Source organism: Phymastichus coffea, unplaced genomic scaffold, assembly GCF_024137745.1.
Source record: "Phymastichus coffea isolate CEN01 unplaced genomic scaffold, Cenicafe_Pcof_1.1 PCOF00112, whole genome shotgun sequence".
Taxonomy (NCBI): Eukaryota; Metazoa; Arthropoda; class Insecta; order Hymenoptera; family Eulophidae; genus Phymastichus; species Phymastichus coffea.
This window is the reverse complement of record NW_026706923.1, coordinates 212,803-233,548: the sequence shown is the minus strand read 5'-3', so window position 1 is coordinate 233,548 and position 20,746 is coordinate 212,803. Positions and strand designations below refer to the sequence as shown.

Here is a 20,746-nt window from a genome sequence, read left to right as displayed (position 1 = left end):
GCGAAATTCAAACATTTATCTCTTTTTTTTTTTATCGACGTACTTTCAAGGACTTTACAAGAACACAGATTACGTGAATTCTATTTCAAACGTAAATCGATTATCAAACGACGCAGTATACCAACAAGGCATCTATCTACGTTTTGAAATAAATTATATAGCTGGTTTACGTCTTATCAAACATGAATTTATTCTATATACAAAAACAATGTAACATCCCTTATTTATATTCCTCTCTTTTTCTTAGCTTCAAGTTTGCTCAGTTCCCTGAACACTTGTTTCTTCATCTGCTTCTGTCGTCTAAGCTTTTTCTCTTCCTCTTCCTTGACTCGTCTCTCGTATTCAGTCATACGTTTGTGAGTAGCTTCCTTTAGTTTTTCTTGCTTATGAGCATAATTTGTCCTGATCATCTTCATGAGCCTTGCGACGTTCTCTTCCCTAGGCTCTCTGACCACAGCAACACGTTGGTTCTCGAATTTATTCTTTTTCTTGCCGGCTACTGGAAGAATTTTTGGCTTGTCCCTGTATGGTAATTCTTTTTGCAGTCCTCGTGGAATGAAGAGTGGTTTGAAGACTTTCGGTTCTCTTTCGATGGGAACGTACAGACTGTCTTTGTAAGTTTTCGGCTCAGCTTTAATGTTGCGCTCGCGTTTCAATTGTCCAGTGGTTTTCATACCAGTCCAGTTGCTCTTCTCCGATGGCGGCATTAATAGGGAATTGACTATATTGTAGAATTTTGGAATATCAACTTTGTACCAAGTACGGCAAAATACGATATCACTTAGTTGGATCTTGTCCTCGAAAGTTGCACGGAAACATCCTTCGGGATTCGATACTGGTTTCTTTATTTGACCTCTTATACCAGAGACAGTCTTGATTTTAGCACCTTCAAATTTAGCTACCTCGAGGGTAGAGTTGAACATGTCCTTAATGAAAGCTGTTTTCTTGTAAATCTTGTAGGGAATTCCGGTGAGTTTAAGTTTTTTCACAACATTTTGACTCTTGTCGAGTTCGACGATAGAACCTGTAGCTATTATTCTAAAACCGGGATCTCGTTTAGCGACATCCTGAACCGCGAGAACACCTGTGCCTTGGGGTGTAATTGGACCATAGAAATGAGCCATACAAGCGACGTGTTCTGGTGTATACTTCAACATACGAAGTCTCATGTTGTCCTCTGTAAAAATAATTAGAAAGAAATAGTTACTTAAGTTTTCATTGTGTGATTAGCTGTAAGGGAACTTAAAAAAGCTCCAACAAACTTAGTTTATGGTCTTTACTAATCTTGAATTTACAGAGATACAAAGAATCATACCTAATTTAGAGTATATAGCAATCGATTGAAACCTTCTCCAACCAATAGATAAAATAATCGGATCTTTACTCTTTAATATTTTCGAGTACCATCTGTGTTTCTTGATACGCGTTTGCACGTAGCCAGAGTTTTCCTCTCCAGGTAACAAACCACCGACTATCATAGGATAACTGGGATCGTGATTCGTGATCAATTCACACGAGACGTTTTCAATCTCTAGTCGAATATACATGCCAGGACGGAAACCTTCAAAAGTAACACGTGTACTATCGTCGAGATCTTCAAACTCATTTTTGTTGAGTTCAGCTTGACGCTCAACTTCCATCTTTAAGTTATCGTAATATGTCTTATCACTGGTATCATACTCGGCGTCGAACTGTTCCTTTAATTTTTTCTTCTTTTCGAGTAGTTTACTTCGCTCATCTAGCTCTTCAGATTTCATTTCTTTTGGAACAGCTTTAGCTTCTTTTGCTTCGTGCTTTTCGCCGGTTTCAAAGTCTTCAAAGTCTCCGTATACTTCATCTTCCAAAGAATCTGAAAAAGATAATAAATTTTATCGATAAAAATTCTATTTGATAACTACAACGAATTTTCTTTATGAATAAAACCTATACCTAGTTTTAAAAGCTCTTCAGCATCCTCAGAATCTTTCCATTTGCCAGTGACGAACAAATTCATAATTAGAGCTTTATTATTATTATCAAGCCAATCGCGAGAGTCTTCTTTCATCAAAATAGATGCTTCTTGATTCTGAAGTTCTCGGTCTTCAATTTTTTGTTTCTCTTTAGCTTGCACTACACGGAAAATACCACCGACTTCTTCAGCCTCATCTTCATCATTGTTTGTCTCTATTAAGGATTTATTCACTTCGTCAAAGACTCCGTATACTTGTTTCATAATGTTTACTTTAGTTTGTTGTCGTTCGAGGAAAGCTTCTTTTGCTCTTTGGGCAAGGTTTTCCTTCCACTTGATATTACTTTTCTCATCTTCATTTTCATTTTCACTACCTTCGTCTCCATTTTCATCATTTTCGTCCTCGTTGTTGTCGATCTCATCACCACTCACATTTTCTAATCTCAGTTCAAAATCCATATCATCGTCTTCACTTAGCTCATCAAAACTTTCTTCGTCGTCTTTATGCTTAGATAATGACGGAGGTCTTTTGTTCTTGCTACTGCTACTTAATAAACTAAGAGCTTCTGAAATTCTATCCTTTACATGTTTGTCCTGATTCTTACTCAATTCTCGATAAACTTCGGTATTTTCTTCAGTACCAGCTGAAAGATCTAATTTTGCTTTTTTTTCACCTGACGATTTTTGAACAGCTTTTCTTTTTTTTGATCTTTGATTTTTTAATTCACCTTTGTCATCGTCATTTTCCTGGTCGTTTTCTAGGTCTTCATATTCATCGTCTTCGTCATTGTCATTGTCATAATCGGCATCACCATCGGCATCACCATCGGCAGAATCATCGGCAGAATCATCGGCAGAATCATCGGCAGAATCATCGGCAGAATCATCGGCATCATCGGTATCGTTATTGTCATTATCACTTTTATCAATTAGTTTCTTGTTTGCATCTTTTGAGTCATTAAAAATTACTTTCCTTCTTACTCTACCCTGATCTATAATTGCCTCTTCAGTAAATATTTGTTTGACATCTTCAGATTTAATTGGGGCAGAGTCTGTGAAGAATTGCAGTTCACTTTTTTCCAATTTCTGATCTAAAGTTTCTTTAGTTTGAAGTAGATTGCCTATAAAATTGGAGTCTTCTTTTTTGTGTGAATGACTTCCACCTAATTCCACATATATTGCATCTTTGTCATAAACTATACCACCCACACCGGAGAATGGAGCATATATTAAACGTTCTCTTTCAACTAAAGCTCTCTTCTTTAATTGTTCTGGAAGTGGGCATGGATCTGACAAGAAGCTAATATTCTTGATTTTATGATCTCCACAGCCAGCTATGTGTATTGATGATTCTTTGTTAAATGCTATACCACGAACATATCTAAAAATGAGATATAAATATTAGAAATATTATATTTTAATAAACAATGAATATATAGAAAAATATTAACCCATAAACAGAAACTGTTCTATCAGTTTTTGGATTCTGTCGAATAGCTTCAGGATCAGTCAAGTCTTCAATTCTGTCAACTAAGATATAAGGATGTGTTGTTCTCCAGATAAGAGGTCTGAGTTTCATCACTGAGATAAATCTTGCTAGATTTTTAATCTCCAATCTTAGGTATTCTTCATGCAGTAAACCGGAAAGATAAAACAACTTTGCTCCAGAGTAGACTTCAGTCCAAAAACGATGTTTCAGTAACTTTTTAGTCTTACGCATTTGTTTGGCATTTTTAATTATATCCAAATGTGTCAAAACACCCATAATACGTGGCATACCATGTACTTGACATATGTTTAGAAATTCAAATATTTCCATTTCAAATCCAAAAGAGGCATCTATCAATAATAAAACTAAATCTGCAACCTTAGCGATATCTATCATACTGTTTATGTCATTATTACATTCTATAAATGTAATTCTTCTTTTTTTGCCTGACACCAATGTGACAGGACCAATGATACTTGTCAAAGGTTGTTTTGTGAAGCTTTTTATAAGACATTGTATAACTAGAGATTTTCCTACTTTTGGTGGTCCAACAACAGCTACTAAAATTGGTGGTGGTTCTAACGGAGTTCTGTCCACAACTGGAATATGTTGTTTTTTTGTTTCTATATCTTGCTTACGCCTGAATCTTCTTTCTGCTTTGATTGCAGAATTAAATGTGAAGGCTTTAGGATTTCTTTTTTTAGGATCTTCTTCTCTTTGTTGCTGTGCCTTCTTTTTATCTGCCTTACGACCAGCATTTCTTTCTCTATGTTGTTTGTGTGAAACAACATCACTTTCTGGTGCTGACATGATTAACTGAAATAAATTTGTAAATCTCAGATTTATTCAAACATTAATACATTCATACAAAACTAATGACAATTTAGAAAAAAGTAATTGACAAAGATTAAGCTAATTCTTCTAATTTTTGTTTAACAAGATAGTTAAACAAAGATACTTCTAAATCATTACCTGATAAAAAATAATCTGTTGATATAAACTTATCTCGATAACTTTATTTATACACCAATTAAATTATTCATTAAAATTCAAACATCTTTTTATGTTCGGGAAGAAAATTTATTATACATGTTTATCATGTTGTGTATGAAGTACGATGACTTAATGACCGCACGTGTGCATTGCAGATTGAGGTTATATTTTGAATAGACACGCTACACGCACCAACGCCGTTGCCACACTTGCCAGTCTGCCTCACAACGCAGCTTGGACCTTCACTAGATCAAGCCTGATTAGACCTGACAAACACTGGATTATTGCTGGTTCAACGTTGTAAAACATTATTAAAATTTTTATTTTATGATCAAAATAAATTATTATTATTATTATTTAATAAACTTCTTTTCGACACTCCGTGCTCAAAGTGCGTTGAAAATCGCACGCTCGACAAAAAACGTGCGTTGAAAATCGCGCTTTCCATACGTCGTATAAAAAAATACGGTACGGCACATGTTCGGTAAAGAGTTTCTCGCTTCGCTCGGGCGTAAACGCCACACGAGACAAGAATCTATTTTCCCGCACTTGTATCGTAATGTACTAAGTTTGATTATTTAGTACCAACATTACCGGTAGTGAGCAAAAGTCGCTGTCGTTTAAAACTGTAGCGTAGAACGTACCACATTTAATGAACGCCTATCTAACCTTTACATTATTGCAGTCTATAAGATGGCAAATGATATAGAGAATTGATAGACTTTCAACTACAATTAGTGGAATTAGGCCTTAATTTTATGGAAGTACTTTAATATACGAGAAGAAGAAGAAAATATTTATAAATGATATGTATTAATCATCCCAAAAACTTTTTTTACATTAGCATCTCATCAATAAGCAATATTCATGAGAATTTGAAAAGTAAATTATAGAACTTACATTTGAATATTAAATGTGGTATGTTCGGCGCTACAGTTTTAAACAACGGTCACTTTTGCTCACTACCAGTAGTGTTGGTACTAAATAATCGAAGTAGATATTTTTAGTGATGTTACTAGAGTTGCGATTCGCGTCCGTATCTGTCCGTATCAAGGTCGAAAAAAAAAAGATTTTTTTTTATGTAATTTACGATACTTGTTATGTAGTATTATTGAATGGGTGGAAAAAAATTTTTTTTTGTGGTTTCTCATCTTTTTAGCGTACCGACTGTGAGAAAAAAAAATTGAAAAAAACCGAAAAAAAAAAATTTTTCGAAAAACCGAAAAAAAAATTATTGCAGTATTCTACGTGAAAAAACAAACATTTTTTCTCCTATAAAATTTTTTCGATTGTTACAATTTGACGGAGATAAAAAATGTTGAAAAAAACTGTCACTTCCAGGAAAAAATGCCCGTGCGCGCGTCATATTTGACGAAAATAAATTTTTGATGAGTGATTCAGATAGGGCTTGGTAATAGCTAAAAAATGGTGTAATTCAAATTTTCGTACGATTTTTTTTCCAAAATTGGCTAATTGTCAAAAATAATAAAAAAATTTCAGAATTTTCAATTTTGCATAATTGTTGCAAAATTTTAAAAAACAATCCATGGCAACCGTGAGTCATATCATTTGAAAGCTCTCCGAAAGACCTTTCAAACGCACCCACGCGCGTCTCTGTACGTTAATTTCTACCAGAGATATAAAACTTTGAAGTTAGACTGATTTTGCCCGTGGGGAGGGGGGGGGGGGTAAAAGTGGCTGAGCGGCACTGTAAATACAGCAATTATAGAATGAAAATTATAGATACTTATATAGTTCCGTTGATTATTCATTATACATTCTACGCGTTTGTCCCACTTCATGTGATAGTTCAATTTGTTTTTCAAAGTTCAATGATTTTTTGAATTTCTTAGTTTACTAGCTTTCTTTAACCTCTTGAAGTCTAGTACTTATAGCATCCCCGTAGGGAGTGTCTACACGGGATCCGTCCTCGGATCCGTGGACGGATCCGTCCCCGTCCAAATTTTTATAGGCACACGCCATCTTCATAACTTCAAGTTCAGTGGTGAGTTTCAAATTTGATGTGAGAAACGCATCTATACAGTTCTTATATCCGTGATTTACAGCTCCAATTTTATTCAACGTGTAACGCATGGAGACTGTCTCCATGGTGTAACGTATAAATAAAATTGGAGCTGTAAATCACGGATATAAGAACTGTATAGATGCGTTTCTCACATCAAATTTGAAACTCACCACTGAACTTGAAGTTATGAAGATGGCGTGTGCCTATAAAAATTTGGACGGGGACGGATCCGTCCACGGATCCGAGGACGGATCCCGTGTAGACACTCCCTTAGTATCTCCAGCTTTTGATTCTTCTCTATATTCTATTTTGTATTCCGACTCCAGAGGTATAGCCATAGATTGTCTTATGCTTTTCCACCTTTGAATTGCAATTTGTATTTTCCCATTTTTATTAGTGTAACTTTCTTCACTTTATACCCTACTTTGTCCTTTAGCAACTCCCTTATCTCTTATTCCTTTATTTCATTACTTTTTCAAATGCAAAAATGTAAAACTAAAACCTAAGCAACCAAGAGCAAAACTAAAACCTAAAACTATGTAAACATTATAGGTACACACATCGTTAAAAATGTGTAAGATAATAATAATAATAATAATAATAATAGTAATAATAATAATAATTAATATTACAATATTAATAATAATTTAAAATATGTACATATATTATTCATATTAGCTTTAAACCCAAGAATTTTAATAAATACATGCAAATAACAAAATTTACAGTAGAATGAAATAGGTTTCAAAATATTTTAAAGCTCATAAAAATATCTTTTTAATAAGAAAACATTTTATTAAATGTCTATTTACATTTGTTATATCTTAAGTAGTAATAGAAGAGATCTTTTATTTCTATTTTTGTTGTTTATATTAAAATAATTCAATTAGAGTAATAGTTTATTATTATAAATTATTATCGAGTTTGAGCAGCTGCCTCTTTTCTCGCAGCATCCTGCAACAGTTGTGTGTCAACCTCATCACCTGGTAATTGTACATATCTCACTACTGATCCTCTAATAAAACAATTTTTAACTGACAGCTGAAAAAATTATTTATAGATTTTTATAATCTCAATACAAATGAGTAATACTCATAAATTATTTCACAAACATACCATATGAGGATATTTATCAGGATCTGTAACACTGATGTCTGTTAGCTTAATATTCAAGTATTGGTCCACTGAGTGTAATGTACCACAAATACTATAAAATAAATCAAGAACAAATTCTTTGTTATGAAACTGTGTACTTAGCGTTTATTCATCAATAGAAAGTAAATAAGTTAAATATATTTTCTACAGTGAATTTTTAAGAAATAATTGTTTAGAATGCAATAATATTACCTAAGATCGTTTTTCAGTTCAACTACGACGTCTTTTCCAACCAGGGATTTGAAGAATGAGTAGAACAACTGAAATTAATTATTGCTTAGATTTAAAGCAAATGCCGAATTTGTAATGTTTATATTTGATGTTTATTTATAGGTTACCGGGTATATAAGTCTCTGAAATTACATTTTGAATAGTATTTATTAAGATTATATTGATTTTGATCACTTACCATAGTTAAACTGAATCAATTGATAAAAACTAAACAAAATATTATTTTACTTCTAAAACTTGTCACTAATAAATTCAACGATAATACGAATTCGTTTTCATCAACTATCAATTATGAGATGAGAAAGATTTTGTCTGCTTATGTTACAAACGTTGCGTGAGGCTTAAATTCCTCAGGTTGGCAACAACAAATATTCTTACTGTCGGTAAAAATTGGCGGGATTCAGGAACGGTATTAGTGTTATATCAGGATATATCTGTTTTGTGCTCTGATCTGGTTGTGCTGTTGCCTGTTGTGCGAGAACTATGGTGTTTCTTTTTATTCTTATATTGTAAATTTATTTATTTCTGAAATGCAGTCTTTTTTAAAAACTGGCAAACTTGGCCCTCAAGAACCAACAAAGAAATCAACGTCAAAAACCAAAGAAAATATTACACCACGCAACAGGCCTACACCTTGGGTAGAAAAATAGTGAGTTGTTCAATTTTATTATTATCTTTTAGATTAAATGTCATCAATAAAGTACCTGATATTTATTAGATTTGGATTATTTTTTTGTTAATTAATCATAAATCCCTCAGCCGACCAAAAACTGTTGATGATGTTGTGGAACAAGATGAAATCGTTCAAGTCCTACGGCAATGTTTAGCTGGAGAAGATTTCCCAAATTTATTGTTATATGGTCCACCAGGTACTGGTAAAACAAGTACAATTTTAGCAGCAGCGCGGCAGTTATTTGGTAGTTCCTTTAGAGACAGAATATTGGAACTTAATGCCTCTGATGAAAGAGGTATTCAAGTCGTCAGAGAGAAAGTTAAAGCTTTTTCTCAAATTGCAGTTGGCAGTACCAAAGTAGAGTAAGTTTCATTTCTGTTAATATATTACTTAAATCATTGATAATCTCATTGCCAATGATGCTACAGTAAAAGGTCTGATGTGTACAATAGGACATATTGTTATTTGTAAATGGTTTTTAAATAGTTGTAGTATCAGAAGTTTTATTGAAGATTGTAAAATTTTTATTTCGCAGCTAAACAGTATTGTGCTATGTAATTAAAGTCATTGAGGTAAAGCAAAATCTCCTGACACCTTACATGAGCAGACATTTTGAAAGTAAATCATTTTGTGTGAAAGTTAGTGTTATTGTATTTAAGTTAGATTTATTTTTATTTGCATTTGTTTATTAAATAGACATTTTTAGTTAAGCTTTTTTTAAGACTTATCATCCAAAATAATCTACTTTCCAGTAATCAAACTATTTTCAAAATTTGGTATGATCCATGTACATCTATGATTTTCGATTGAACTGAGGCAAAATGATTGAACTATTTTAATTTTTAAATTTTACAAAAAATTACTTGATAGAGAGTTAAAAATGAATCAAATTTATTATACATGTTATAGTGGAAAGCCATGCCCACCATTCAAAATTGTTATTCTTGATGAAGCGGACAGTATGACAAGTGCAGCCCAATCAGCTTTGAGAAGAACGATGGAAAAAGAATCGCACAGCACTCGGTTTTGTCTAATTTGTAATTATGTTTCAAGAATTATTGAACCTCTCACATCTCGATGTACAAAGTTCAGATTTAAACCACTTGGAGAAGAGAAAATTATTGAAAGATTACAGTACATATGTAATCAAGAAGATTTGAAAGCTGAAAAAAGTGTACTTAAAACAGTAGTTGATGCATCAGGAGGTGATTTGCGAAGGGCAATCACTTGCTTACAGTCTGTTACAAGATTAAAAGGAAAAGGAATTGAGGTCACAGCTGATGATGTTGTAGAAGTCACTGGTGTATGTGAATGTTTTTATTATGTATTTCTGAAATTGTTATTGTTATAATGATAAAAATAACAATAACAATTACATGAATTTTGAAATAATTTATTATATGTATCAATGTTCATCTTTTTAAGGTGGTTCCAATTAAATGGTTAGATGATTTACTTAAAGTTTGCGAAACTAAAAATTATAATGAAGTTGAAGCTTACATTGATAAATTTATGCTTGAAGGTTATTCGGTCAGTCAGGTAATAAATTTTTTTTTAACTTGTAATTTTCTTATCAAAATTTTTCAATTTTATATATTATAATGCAATTTTTATATTTCTTTCCAGGTTGTTGATCAACTGAACGATATGGTTATTTACTCACTCATGCTTTCAGACAAGCAGAAAGCTTTTATTGGAGAAAAACTTGGGGTAAGAAAAATGATTATAATCGAAAGTAATGTAATTCATTTAATATCTAATAATTAAAAGTTATCAACATTTTGAAATTGAATCTAGGAATGCAGCTATAGATTACTCGAAGGTGGAAGTGAATATGTACAGTTCATGAGTCTTTGTGGCGGTATTATGCAGGCATTTGCGATAGAATGATTATGATGTGCTAAGCAAAACTGTTATAGTATTTACTATCAATCATATTGATTGTTCATCATTCATCATTATTTTTAAACATACTTTTTAAAGAATTTTGTGCAAGACAAAAATTTTGGCACAACCAATACAATAGTGAGCGTAGAGTCTTGTTACTACATAAAGTTTTGTTAATCATTTATTATTCTACCTTTTTCACTAAATTAACTAATTAAATCTAAAGAACTTAAAATTTCGTAAGTTATTTATTATAACATAATCTACGCCTACCGACAATCATTCCATAAAATTACAATTCCATGCGATGTCCTCTCTGTTAACATAATAATCATGTACAGATATACCATACCACACAAATAAATTCTTGAAAAAAAAAAAAAAAACAAAAAAAAAAAAAAATTTCTTTTAAAAGACAATGTACATCTTTAAAAAAAGATTGATTAGGAATAAAACATTTACAGTCGACGGTCTTCACACCAAGTACACAAAAACTCGATTGTGCAAAATAAAACTCAAAACTTCTCTTTTTCTCTAACTCCTTGAATAGATCAGTTAGATAAATTTGCATAATTCCTTTTTTCTTTCTTTTATCTTTTCTACTAAACACTATCAGTTGTATAATAAATTATACACAGCTACGCGACAATTAAAAAATCTCTTAAAATACTTATCAACATTAAATTTACATTCACAATAATTTCTTAGTTTTGTCCTTTAAAACACTTGAACGTGTCCCATCAGTGGTGCTGAAAAACACACAGAGCCACACACACTATTTTGAAGTACACTTAGTAAGGCGGCGGTTGATGCTGGTAAGGATGCTGTGGGGTTTGATTGAGATTTCTTTGAAGGTGCGCTACTAATTGAGGCGTTTGTTGACCTGCATTACCAGCCTGTTGCTGGACTTGTTGTTGTTGTTGCTGTTGTTGTTGTTGTTGCTGTTGTTGCTGTTGCTGTTGCATAGCTAATAGCTGTCTCATACGCTGTTGCTGATTCACTGTCATTTGCTGTAAAATTAATTGACATGTTTCGATATTTACAATATATCAATTGATACTCCGAGCTAAAGTTTATTTTCAATAAATACATCATTTTTTACAATAATTTTGGGCCTTTTAAATGATTTAATAAGAAATTTACCGGTTGCATATGTTGATTTGGTTGAAGACCAACATTAGCTTGTCCTACACCGCCGACATTAACTGTGCCAGGTTTTCCAGCAGGTTGTCGATAAGGAGGTGCTGGTTGATTCTGCATCCCAGCACCCATTGGACCCATAGTGTTCATCGTTACATTTGGCGCCTATAAAAAACGTCAAGAAATTTGTATGTAAGCAAAATTTTATTATTTCCAAAATTATGTTCTAAAAATTACTATTTGATTGCAGTGGAAAATTGATCGTTTTCTCCGTAATAATTTACCTGCATGTAAGAGGGTCTCGTGGCAGCTGCAGGCTGCATTCTCTGTTGTTGCTGTTGCATGTACTCCTGACTCCTTTGTACATTCATCATTTGCTGTTGATTCTGCGCATTCATCATGTGTTGCTGATTTTGAGCACCCATCATTTGCTGCTGATTTGGAAACACGTTCTGTTGCTGTGCCATCATATTTGGCTGTTGTTGCTGCTGCTGAGGTATCATCTGCTGACCACCGTACCCTGTGTAATTTTGATTCATTCCTGCAGTAAATAAAGAGTTTAGTCAATAAGTAAAGATGAAAATTTCACGTCACGATGAAAATTCTGGCTTATAATAAAATCACTCACCTTGCTGCATATTGCTGTACATAGTCTGAGGCGGCTGCTGCGGTTGTTGTTGAGCCGGGAACATTTGCTGTTGCGGTTGCATACCGGGTGGTGCATGCTGCTGTCCATGCGCCCGGAGCTGCTGCCTGATAAATTGATTGCGCTGTTGCATGCCAGCAGCAAATGCCGCAGGATTGTTTACATTCGGCGGCGCAGCTTGTTGTGGAGGTTGCTGCTGGCCCATGAACTGATTGGAGGGTAGTCGCAATCGTAGCATATTAGTGAGAGCTTGTTTCGACTGTGACTGATTGAGTGGAGGTATCGGTCGATCGTAACGAGGTCCTCCCACTTGATTTGGTGTCATTTGTTGGCCGTAAGGTGCATATTGCTGAGTTGAAGGATGAGGTGCCTGTTGATTCGGGTACCATTGTTGCTGTTGCTGAGGTATCTGCGGTTGCTGCTGCTGCTGCGGCTGTGGTGGTTGATTCGGGAACATACCCGGTTGCTGCTGTTGCATCTGAGCTTGTTGAGCGCCGTAAGGCATTTGCTGCATTGGATTTGGCCCTTGTTGCTATAAAAAAAAACAATTCATAAGTTTTTATAAAGTCACAAAGATATTATTAAAAAAATGAAGAGAAAACGGTCATTATAAAAAATAGCTGACCGGTATAGGTGTTGGCTGCATTGGATTCGTTGGTGTAGCAACCTTGCGAGTTCTGTGCTTCCTAGGTTTGAGAGCTTTTCCTTTACCTAAAGCCATCATTCGACCAGGCGAATCTATACTCATTGGTGTATCAGCTTTGCCAGGTTCCAATTCTTTTTTATCAGGTTCGAGGTCTTCAGGAGGTAAAGGTGGAGGATCGAGATAATACGTTGCCGGTCTGACTTGGCTGTGCGTATGATAACGTAACAATTTGTGTGCTGTTTGATACGTTAATGGTTTGCGTTCCACTTTTACCGCTCGAAACCAGGCCCACGACAATGGCCCTGGATTCTTATGGCCTTCTAATAATTCCCAAGATGAAACTCTCTGAGAATTGTGCACTTGTAATCCCTAGAAGATAGGATGATACGTTCAAAAATACGTATATTGTTTTGCAGTAAGAAAGATAAATTGTGGACATTACGAACCTGCTTCTTATCAATACTGTTGAAACCGGCAATTTTGTTGCCTTTGGTATCCGTAATACAACCGACCTGTTCACATGCGATAACTTCCATAGTCTGTTTCGGCAGAGGCAACAATTGTCTAACAAACTGAATACTCTGGTTTGTTTTTTCACCCAGTTCCTTCTTAAGTTTCTTCATAAGGTTCTGATAGTATTTTTTGTTTTCGTCTTTCTCGCTCTGCGAATCAGATACCAGAGTGGAATGTATAAGGGTGGCTAGCATATCAATCACCGTAGTGAACAATTCTGCATTATTATTCAGATCAATTACGCCGTAGCTGACGAGTTGCACGAGTAACATAGCCCAGTCATTGGTCACAGCTATATTTCGTTGTATCGTATCGAAGACACCACCAATGAGACTGAATCGCAACAGTAGAGCGTCTTGAAGAATTTCGCGAGCTTTTGGATCTTCGTTCGTGAGACTCTTCTCGTCTTTGCTAGTCGTACAAAATTGTGATAGTTGCGAGTGTAACGACGTGAGTAAACCTTCCCTCTGATCGTCCTGTCCCTTAAGACAAGTGAGAACGAGCGTGAGAAATGGCTGATGATTGAACATAGACGGCGATTTGGATCTTCTTTCTTTACCACCGGCCTTTGACCAATTGCCCGATTCTAGAACTTGACCGGCGACTTTCAACACTCTTCCTTGTACTGCACTTGGTAGTTTTGAGACGAGTGGTGCCACCAACCATATCGAGTCTGAACGTTTGTCCGGTTTGCCAGAAGTGTTATTTAGCTGAAAAACGTCGATAGCTGCTTTGGCGACGGTGTCTAACCACTGCGAGAGATCACTCGAGTTTGGAGGGAATTGCTTGTACATCAGTTGCAAATCTAACCAAGACATGCGTAAACCCCAAAGCTCGAGATTCTCCAAAATATTCGTAATATGAGTCTTCTGGTCTAGAAAGGCATCTGGTGGCGTGTCGGGATAACAGATCATGTGAAGTAGTCTTTGCGCTTGTCTAGGGGTGAGCATATTATCGAGGAGACCATCCTCTTGACAAAGCTCTTCGGGATTTTGTAAACAACGTTCTAGTACCCATTCTTGGCTACAAATTTGCCTAAGGACATGCTGAGCGAAGTCTGACAACCCCTTCATGTTCTCCGTTGTCATTACAACGCTACTACTCGATGAAGACATACCCAGGTCTAGGCCCAGATCGTCAGTACCACTGAGAATGTCACTTGTTCCTGAAATCGTAATGCCCAACATGTATTTCATCTTAAAAGCGTAACACTCAGCTGTAGAAAATGAATAAGTTACTCACCTAAAATATGACTAATTGACAATTCTCCGGAGCCACCAGCACCAACGCTACCAGGTCCACCCTTGGCGTGAATTTGCGCGTCGGGTTTTTTAGGTGGTTGCTTTCCAGCCGTAGCATCACCAACAACTAAAATCGCTTTGAGTACTGCTATTAGTGGCCCCACACTAATATTGTTGTGCGCCGCGGCTAAAAGATGTCGATCGCAGCTAAGCTTGATGCTGTAGCTACGTTGATTGCCATTGGGCAGTGGATGCGGTGAAGTGCCGACCGAGTAGAGTGCCGGCTGCGGGCATTCAACCGTCTTAAATAAACGTAACAATAGGTGACATGTGAGCCGGGCACCCGCTTCAGCGTCTGTTTCAGCATCACCGCGACCTTCGTTGCAAGCTGCTACTAAGGATGGAATTGCTATGTGGCGTACGAAGTCCTCCAGGGAAAAGCAGTGTCGAGCTAAAACATCATTTGATATTTATCAAACTAAAATTAATACAGCAATGAAAACTAAATTGTTGTACTTTTTGAGAGTAATGATTAACTTACCAATAAGAATGGACGTGAATACAGCCAATGAATTGTGTATGCTCAAGTCCGTAACGTCAACGTGAAGCTGTACATCGTTATAATTTGTACTATTGGTCGAAAAACAACATAGAGCACTAAGTACGCCTAACCACTCGGTATTAAGTGCATTGCAGGAAGCAGTCAATTCAGCGCATAATATCGCAATATCATTGAGTCTATCATTGTCTGTCTCGCTACACACAGTAGCAATTGCATTGCAGACAAAACTGAAAAACAGACAAAATCAGATACTCTTTCTAACAACTGTATATTTATTGTTTGAAAATCTATACCTATAACGATTAGAAGATGACTCGTTGATTTGCCGAGCCCATTGCGGTTCAATTTTACCATTGCGCCTCGGACTGGTCAAAACGTCCAGCATGAATTGTGTATTATACGAGTGTTCCGTTGGCGTCAGAGTTAGCTGCGAGTAATAAGCTGCTCTTATCTTTGGATGAGCATTGTTAAAATTTTCGGAACCTTGGGGTTTAGTCTTTAATATAGAACAGTTTGAGTATAAGTTATAAAGATGAGCGAGAATGCAACGTTCAGCTGAAGTACAGTCACTGGGATTAGAGACATGCCCAACGATTTTGCAAAGCAGACTAAACACAGCTGTTGTTTGTTCCGGAGACACTAGCGAAATATTCAAAGTGTTGGTAAACTGATATTCTTAAAACTTAAAAATTAGCGAAGCTTACTGATTCAACTTACGCAATAAACAACAATGATATCTTCTCAGAACGCCGACAATATACAACCCGAGATTCGTTGTGTAGCTTCTTACCAGATTGCTCTTTCGTACGTCCAATTGTGCTTCAACATCGGGCAATTCTTTCAATATCTGTATACAGATTTCGATGAGTCCGTAGATATTAAGTGCAAGCTCCATAAGATCGAAGAGAAAGGCAACGTGTTCTTGTACAGGAAGGTACGACGAACCAGCAACAAACGTATTAAGCATATCAACGACTTGGGTTGCACACTGCCATGTAACTACGTGCTGATCGAAGTAACTGAGATTCTGAAATTTTTGCGTGATGGCTTCGAAATTGAACTCGCTGCGAGAATGTTTTTTCACTTTTCCACCTTCGGCTACGTCTATGCTGAATTTTTTACCGAAGAGTTTGCAAACCTACATTCAAAAAATAAAATTCAATAATCACAAATTTTTTATAATAAAAACCAAATCTTTTTAGATAATAAATAAAATTAGAATAGTGGAATAAAATTTACATCTTTCGTCATCTTTTTAACAACATGTCTAGCATCATCTCTAACTTTTCCAACACCGTATAAAAGAACATGTCTCTGATTACAGTCGTGTTGGCTACACGTTTCATCCTGAGGTAGTGGAAAGTGAGTAGTGTATAACAAATGCCGACTAGGACTCGAGGAAGGTTTCGACGTTTCTAAATCATGAGCATCGTTGTCCTTTGGGCTATCGGGCGCATCCAAGCTATTCTGCTGTACATCTTTGATATCCTGTAAGATCTTGTCGAGATCGTCATCGATTTTTGAATCATCGTAATCATTGGCCGTACGCATATGATCCGGATGATCCATTGTCCTTGTTGGTTTGATATCCATACCAGTGAACAAGCTATCCTCGTCCATAGGATCCCTGTTACTAGGTGTACTGGCTTTACTCGCTGCTGGACCTTGAATAAGATCACCTCGCGATATCAGAGTGCACATGTACGCATCGTGAGAAAACACATCATGCCTGATGAGCTCGCTAAACAGATGCACGAGATTGGTAAATTGCACTTTGGATTGCTGATGGCTATTGTCTAAGATCGGAGCATCGACATCAAGGAATTTCATGAGTAGCGGTTGAAAGATAGGTAGTACTGGTGGACTATTGCCATTACTACACACACTGTCCTTGTCGTCGTTGTCATTATTCTCTCCTAAAACTTCGCTCTGTCTTTTCTCTAATAATTTGGCCACAGCCATACCGCGATGTGCACCCCAACGTTCAGCGCTCACTGCCCACTCGCAGAGTATTTCAACTATAGCAGCATCTTGCTGTGGATTGTATTCGCTTTTGGCATTACTACCTTCGCGCTCGGTTGCTGGAGTTGACGAGGAAGACGAGGATGGCGTAAGAGAATTTGTGCTAGAATCTGTGCTTGAATTTGTGAAAATTTTCGCGTACAATGTGTCTAGTGAATTATTTGAGTCCATTCGATCAAAACTGTGTCGGTCGAGAGAGTCCAAGGCTGCTAAGACTTTCGTTGTTGTCATACCTGAAGAAGGAATAAGAAATAAGAGGATTAAGACTTTCGCAAGTTTATTTGAAAATCTACTTAAAAAAATCCAAAATACCTGCACTACTCTGTTGCCATTTATCACAAGACCATCTACTTTCTGCACCTCGAGATCGAGATCGAATGTTTTCTTGTGCAAGCTGCAACCGTCGTCTCGTGCGTTCGTTTGCACTTGCTGGTGGAGTGGGTAAAGCAGCTGGCGGACACACCATCAAATCTAATGGAGATCCGTTTAAAACGGATATCGATTTGCCTTCGCCGACGTTATTCCAGACTAACGCTGTTGGACATTCTAACGTGATCACCTGTATATTAAATTTATAATTGACGTATTGATCACAATCCAATATGGGGACAGTATTAAAATATATTATTAAAAAAATTAATAAATAAGTAGTCACCTGAATAATCGTTGACAGAGAATAGAGAACATCTCTATGATGCGGACAATTCATGTAATCATTGAATACAGCATTGAGCTGACTAACAACTGGCGCAGGTTGTGACGGTGGAGGAAGTCCATCCTTCGTGCCATTTACTTCGGTCTTTGAGACAGCCGAAGCTGCAGCAGCAGCGGCAGCAGCCATTGCCGCTGCCACCACGGACGGACTCTGAGGATTGCATGTCGTATCCACATTGTTGCACATGTGTGAAATTTTCTTACAACACAGATAAGCTAGCCTCCTGGCTAATAACTCTGACTGTACGAATTCTTCTAAATATTGCAATGCTAATGGTAGCAAGAGTTTCAGGATTCCGTCATCGGCTGGGGCGGATTTCATTTTATCTAGGAGATCCAGAATCCATTGTAACAATTCTTGTCTATCTAGCAAACCCTCTTCAAACATGTATTTAGCTAAAATAGGTAATTCGTTATAAAGCTTCAATTTTTAATGAAAATTAAAATAAACCAATGCAGATAACAAAACCATACCTAATTGTGTACAATAATTCCACTGTTTCAGCGCCAACTTATGATCCTCATTCATAGGCATTGGTGAGCTATGAGCATTAGAAGTAGTATTACAGTTAGGAGTTGAGGGTTGAGTATTAGAGATGCCATTTGCTGTAATAGATTGACCACTGGTGCCATTTGCAGTAGTACCACTGTTAGAAGAAAACGAGGCTGTACCATTGGGTGTTGAACCACTGTGATTACTGGAATTCAAGTTGTTGGTAGAAGAAGAACTCAAATGATAATACTCATGAAGCTTAGATAACTGATCTTTCAGAAACTTTATCAAAGTTCCTGTCCACTCTGCAAGTAATCAAATGCCCGTTATTAAAAATGAAAATAGCAAAAAGAGATATTCTTGAAAACTGTAAGATACGATTTACTCTTACCTGTAGTTGGATCTGGTAACTGCCTCTTTTTAATTTTAGCTTCAGACACAGCAACTGTGTAAGCAGAGCTCAATTTGATAAACCAAGCAGCCCTGAGCATGGGTACTTGGTATTCACACAACATTATAAATATCTCATCCTTCTTATTGAAATTTGGGGCTTTCTTGGCTAACGATACTAGTGGTTTGCATCCTGATAAATCTTTGAACCAAGCTTCAATACCATTTTTAGTTCTCGCAGTCACTGGCCAAAAATTATCCTTTGTATTTATCTGCTGCTTCTTTCTGTTTGTATCAGGCATGGTTGCTAGCTCTTCCTTCTTAGCCAAGATGGCATTGAAATAAGCTCCGACCTTAGCAGCAGTGACATTGCAATTTCTAGCAGTGCCATGCTCATCTGACAACTGTAACGAGGTTGTGAATCCATGCTTCACATTGTTAGGAGTCAGTTCGTCCTCTTTTTGCTTAGGCTCTTGTGGATAAACATCGGGTGGCCCTAGTCTAGGCCTTTTTAAGGGCCTCTTCTCATACAATATTCCCATCATATTATAGAGCCAAGCTGTGTATCATTAATACCTAAACTAAACTATCACTTGAGCTCAGCCTCATGAGCCTTCAAACCAACGCAATAATGATATTTTATCACCTAGCAGTAACATTTTGCATCCATTGCACATTGATCATCTTCCTCAAGCAAATTTTGCTATTTAATTTACTTGCCTAATTATGATTAAATCAGTTGCCTCGTTTCTACCGTCAGATCTGAAAATAAAACAGTCAAAGATAAATTAACTTAGTCGTACTATGTTATAAAAGCGAATGTAAACATTTCACTTTAGAGTTGACAATGCAAAGAAACACGTGAATCGTTCTGAACGTAGAACATAGCGAATATTCTGCTCAATTCAAACGAATTAATAAAAACAAAGCACAAGGTAAGTGATCAATCAAATTGAGCAAGAACCTTGTGTGAATCTCGTTATCGGTCAGTAACAAAAAAAATACACACACACGTCTAGCTCGCCAACAATAACTATGAAAGACTTTCGAAATAAAAACAAAGCACGCACCATCTTCTCTTAAACTCTGCTTACTCGCATGTATTAGCGTAAATAATCCAGCAGCGTATCATAACTGCGGCAAAGCCGTAAAAGCAGCGTCTCATTAGGGACTACGCCATCGTTCGAAACCTTCTTGGAGAAGACCGACAACGAAGAGCGAGTTGTGCACACCAGTACACGCCTCACAACCAATACCACGGACGCCACTGTCCTTATCAATGTATATCGTTTCTTCGTAGTGGTGACCCAAAAAATAAGGCAGCGAGCGAACGTTCATAACCAATAGCGTAACATATTAGGCGATCAGCTGATGATGCTATTGGATTACGAAAAATGATTGGCCAGTAAGAAGCATTGTTGCCGGATTTCCTTCAAAATGAGTTAAGTGTGGGTGCGCGTGCTCTCTGTTGTTTTTGTTGCGCGATGCTGAAGAACTGCGTATTATTGCGGTACTTTTTTACGCAATAATTTATATAGTATTAATTCGTACGATTGCCATACGTTTGGTTGTTGAGTTCTTTTTACTTCTTCATGAATTACGAAAGTATCAATGATTTGAGGTTTTATTTCTGCAATCCGCACTACGTGGCAAATTGGTAGAAAACCTGTATAATTTTGGACAAGAAACGATTAATATTTAATAACTCGCAAAAATTATTGTTTTTATGATTTGAATATTATCTTAAATAATAATTATATAGCAGTAGGGTATATATACTTTATAATTTTTCTGGACTTTATTTTGAATATTTATACAACGATATATAGGCTTTTCTCAATTACGACTAAATATTCCGTAAATTAATTGGAGTCAAATACATCATCATTCTAAGTTATTTTATACCTTGCATTTAGATTTCATAATACGCCAAACTTCCATTTCTATCGAACCAATTTTAATTCAGAGTTAAACAAT

The 20,746-nt window shown here is 36.2% G+C and overlaps 4 protein-coding genes across 5 annotated transcripts; 1 reads left to right on the top strand and 3 right to left on the bottom strand.

The window, feature by feature from the left end:
- Window positions 1-192: 192 nt before the first annotated feature.
- On the bottom strand, window positions 193-4,967 carry LOC131670579 (ribosome biogenesis protein BMS1 homolog). Its single transcript, XM_058946290.1, has 5 exons — window positions 4,410-4,967; window positions 3,400-4,253; window positions 1,930-3,329; window positions 1,316-1,849; window positions 193-1,177 (listed from the first exon to the last, which is right to left on the bottom strand). The coding sequence occupies exons 2-5, from the start codon at window positions 4,245-4,247 to the stop codon at window positions 225-227; spliced, it is 3,735 nt and encodes a 1,244-aa protein (XP_058802273.1). The 5' UTR covers window positions 4,248-4,253; window positions 4,410-4,967; the 3' UTR covers window positions 193-224.
- A 2,259-nt stretch (window positions 4,968-7,226) lies between these two features.
- Window positions 7,227-8,168, bottom strand: LOC131670589 (U6 snRNA-associated Sm-like protein LSm2). Its single transcript, XM_058946305.1, has 4 exons — window positions 8,021-8,168; window positions 7,804-7,871; window positions 7,573-7,663; window positions 7,227-7,497 (listed from the first exon to the last, which is right to left on the bottom strand). Exons 1-4 carry the CDS (start codon window positions 8,021-8,023, stop codon window positions 7,372-7,374), a joined length of 288 nt encoding a protein of 95 aa, XP_058802288.1. The 5' UTR covers window positions 8,024-8,168; the 3' UTR covers window positions 7,227-7,371.
- A 64-nt stretch (window positions 8,169-8,232) lies between these two features.
- LOC131670588 (replication factor C subunit 4) lies at window positions 8,233-10,816 on the top strand. The gene is made up of 6 exons (XM_058946304.1): window positions 8,233-8,491; window positions 8,602-8,877; window positions 9,425-9,818; window positions 9,941-10,054; window positions 10,142-10,225; window positions 10,313-10,816. The coding sequence occupies exons 1-6, from the start codon at window positions 8,373-8,375 to the stop codon at window positions 10,403-10,405; spliced, it is 1,080 nt and encodes a 359-aa protein (XP_058802287.1). The 5' UTR covers window positions 8,233-8,372; the 3' UTR covers window positions 10,406-10,816.
- A 139-nt stretch (window positions 10,817-10,955) lies between these two features.
- Window positions 10,956-20,011, bottom strand: LOC131670587 (mediator of RNA polymerase II transcription subunit 12). Of its 2 annotated transcripts, none has more exons than XM_058946302.1 (16): window positions 19,840-20,011; window positions 18,771-19,531; window positions 18,361-18,684; window positions 17,828-18,282; window positions 17,485-17,731; window positions 16,390-17,405; window positions 15,868-16,288; window positions 15,444-15,789; window positions 15,130-15,377; window positions 14,590-15,039; window positions 13,281-14,512; window positions 12,814-13,203; window positions 12,171-12,720; window positions 11,827-12,083; window positions 11,546-11,707; window positions 10,956-11,412 (listed from the first exon to the last, which is right to left on the bottom strand). In XM_058946302.1, the coding sequence occupies exons 2-16, from the start codon at window positions 19,312-19,314 to the stop codon at window positions 11,194-11,196; spliced, it is 6,861 nt and encodes a 2,286-aa protein (XP_058802285.1). In that variant the 5' UTR covers window positions 19,315-19,531; window positions 19,840-20,011; the 3' UTR covers window positions 10,956-11,193. The 2 variants fall into 2 exon arrangements, with proteins under 2 accessions (XP_058802285.1, XP_058802286.1); XM_058946303.1 differs by having other exon boundaries at window positions 19,864-20,006.
- Window positions 20,012-20,746: the final 735 nt, after the last annotated feature.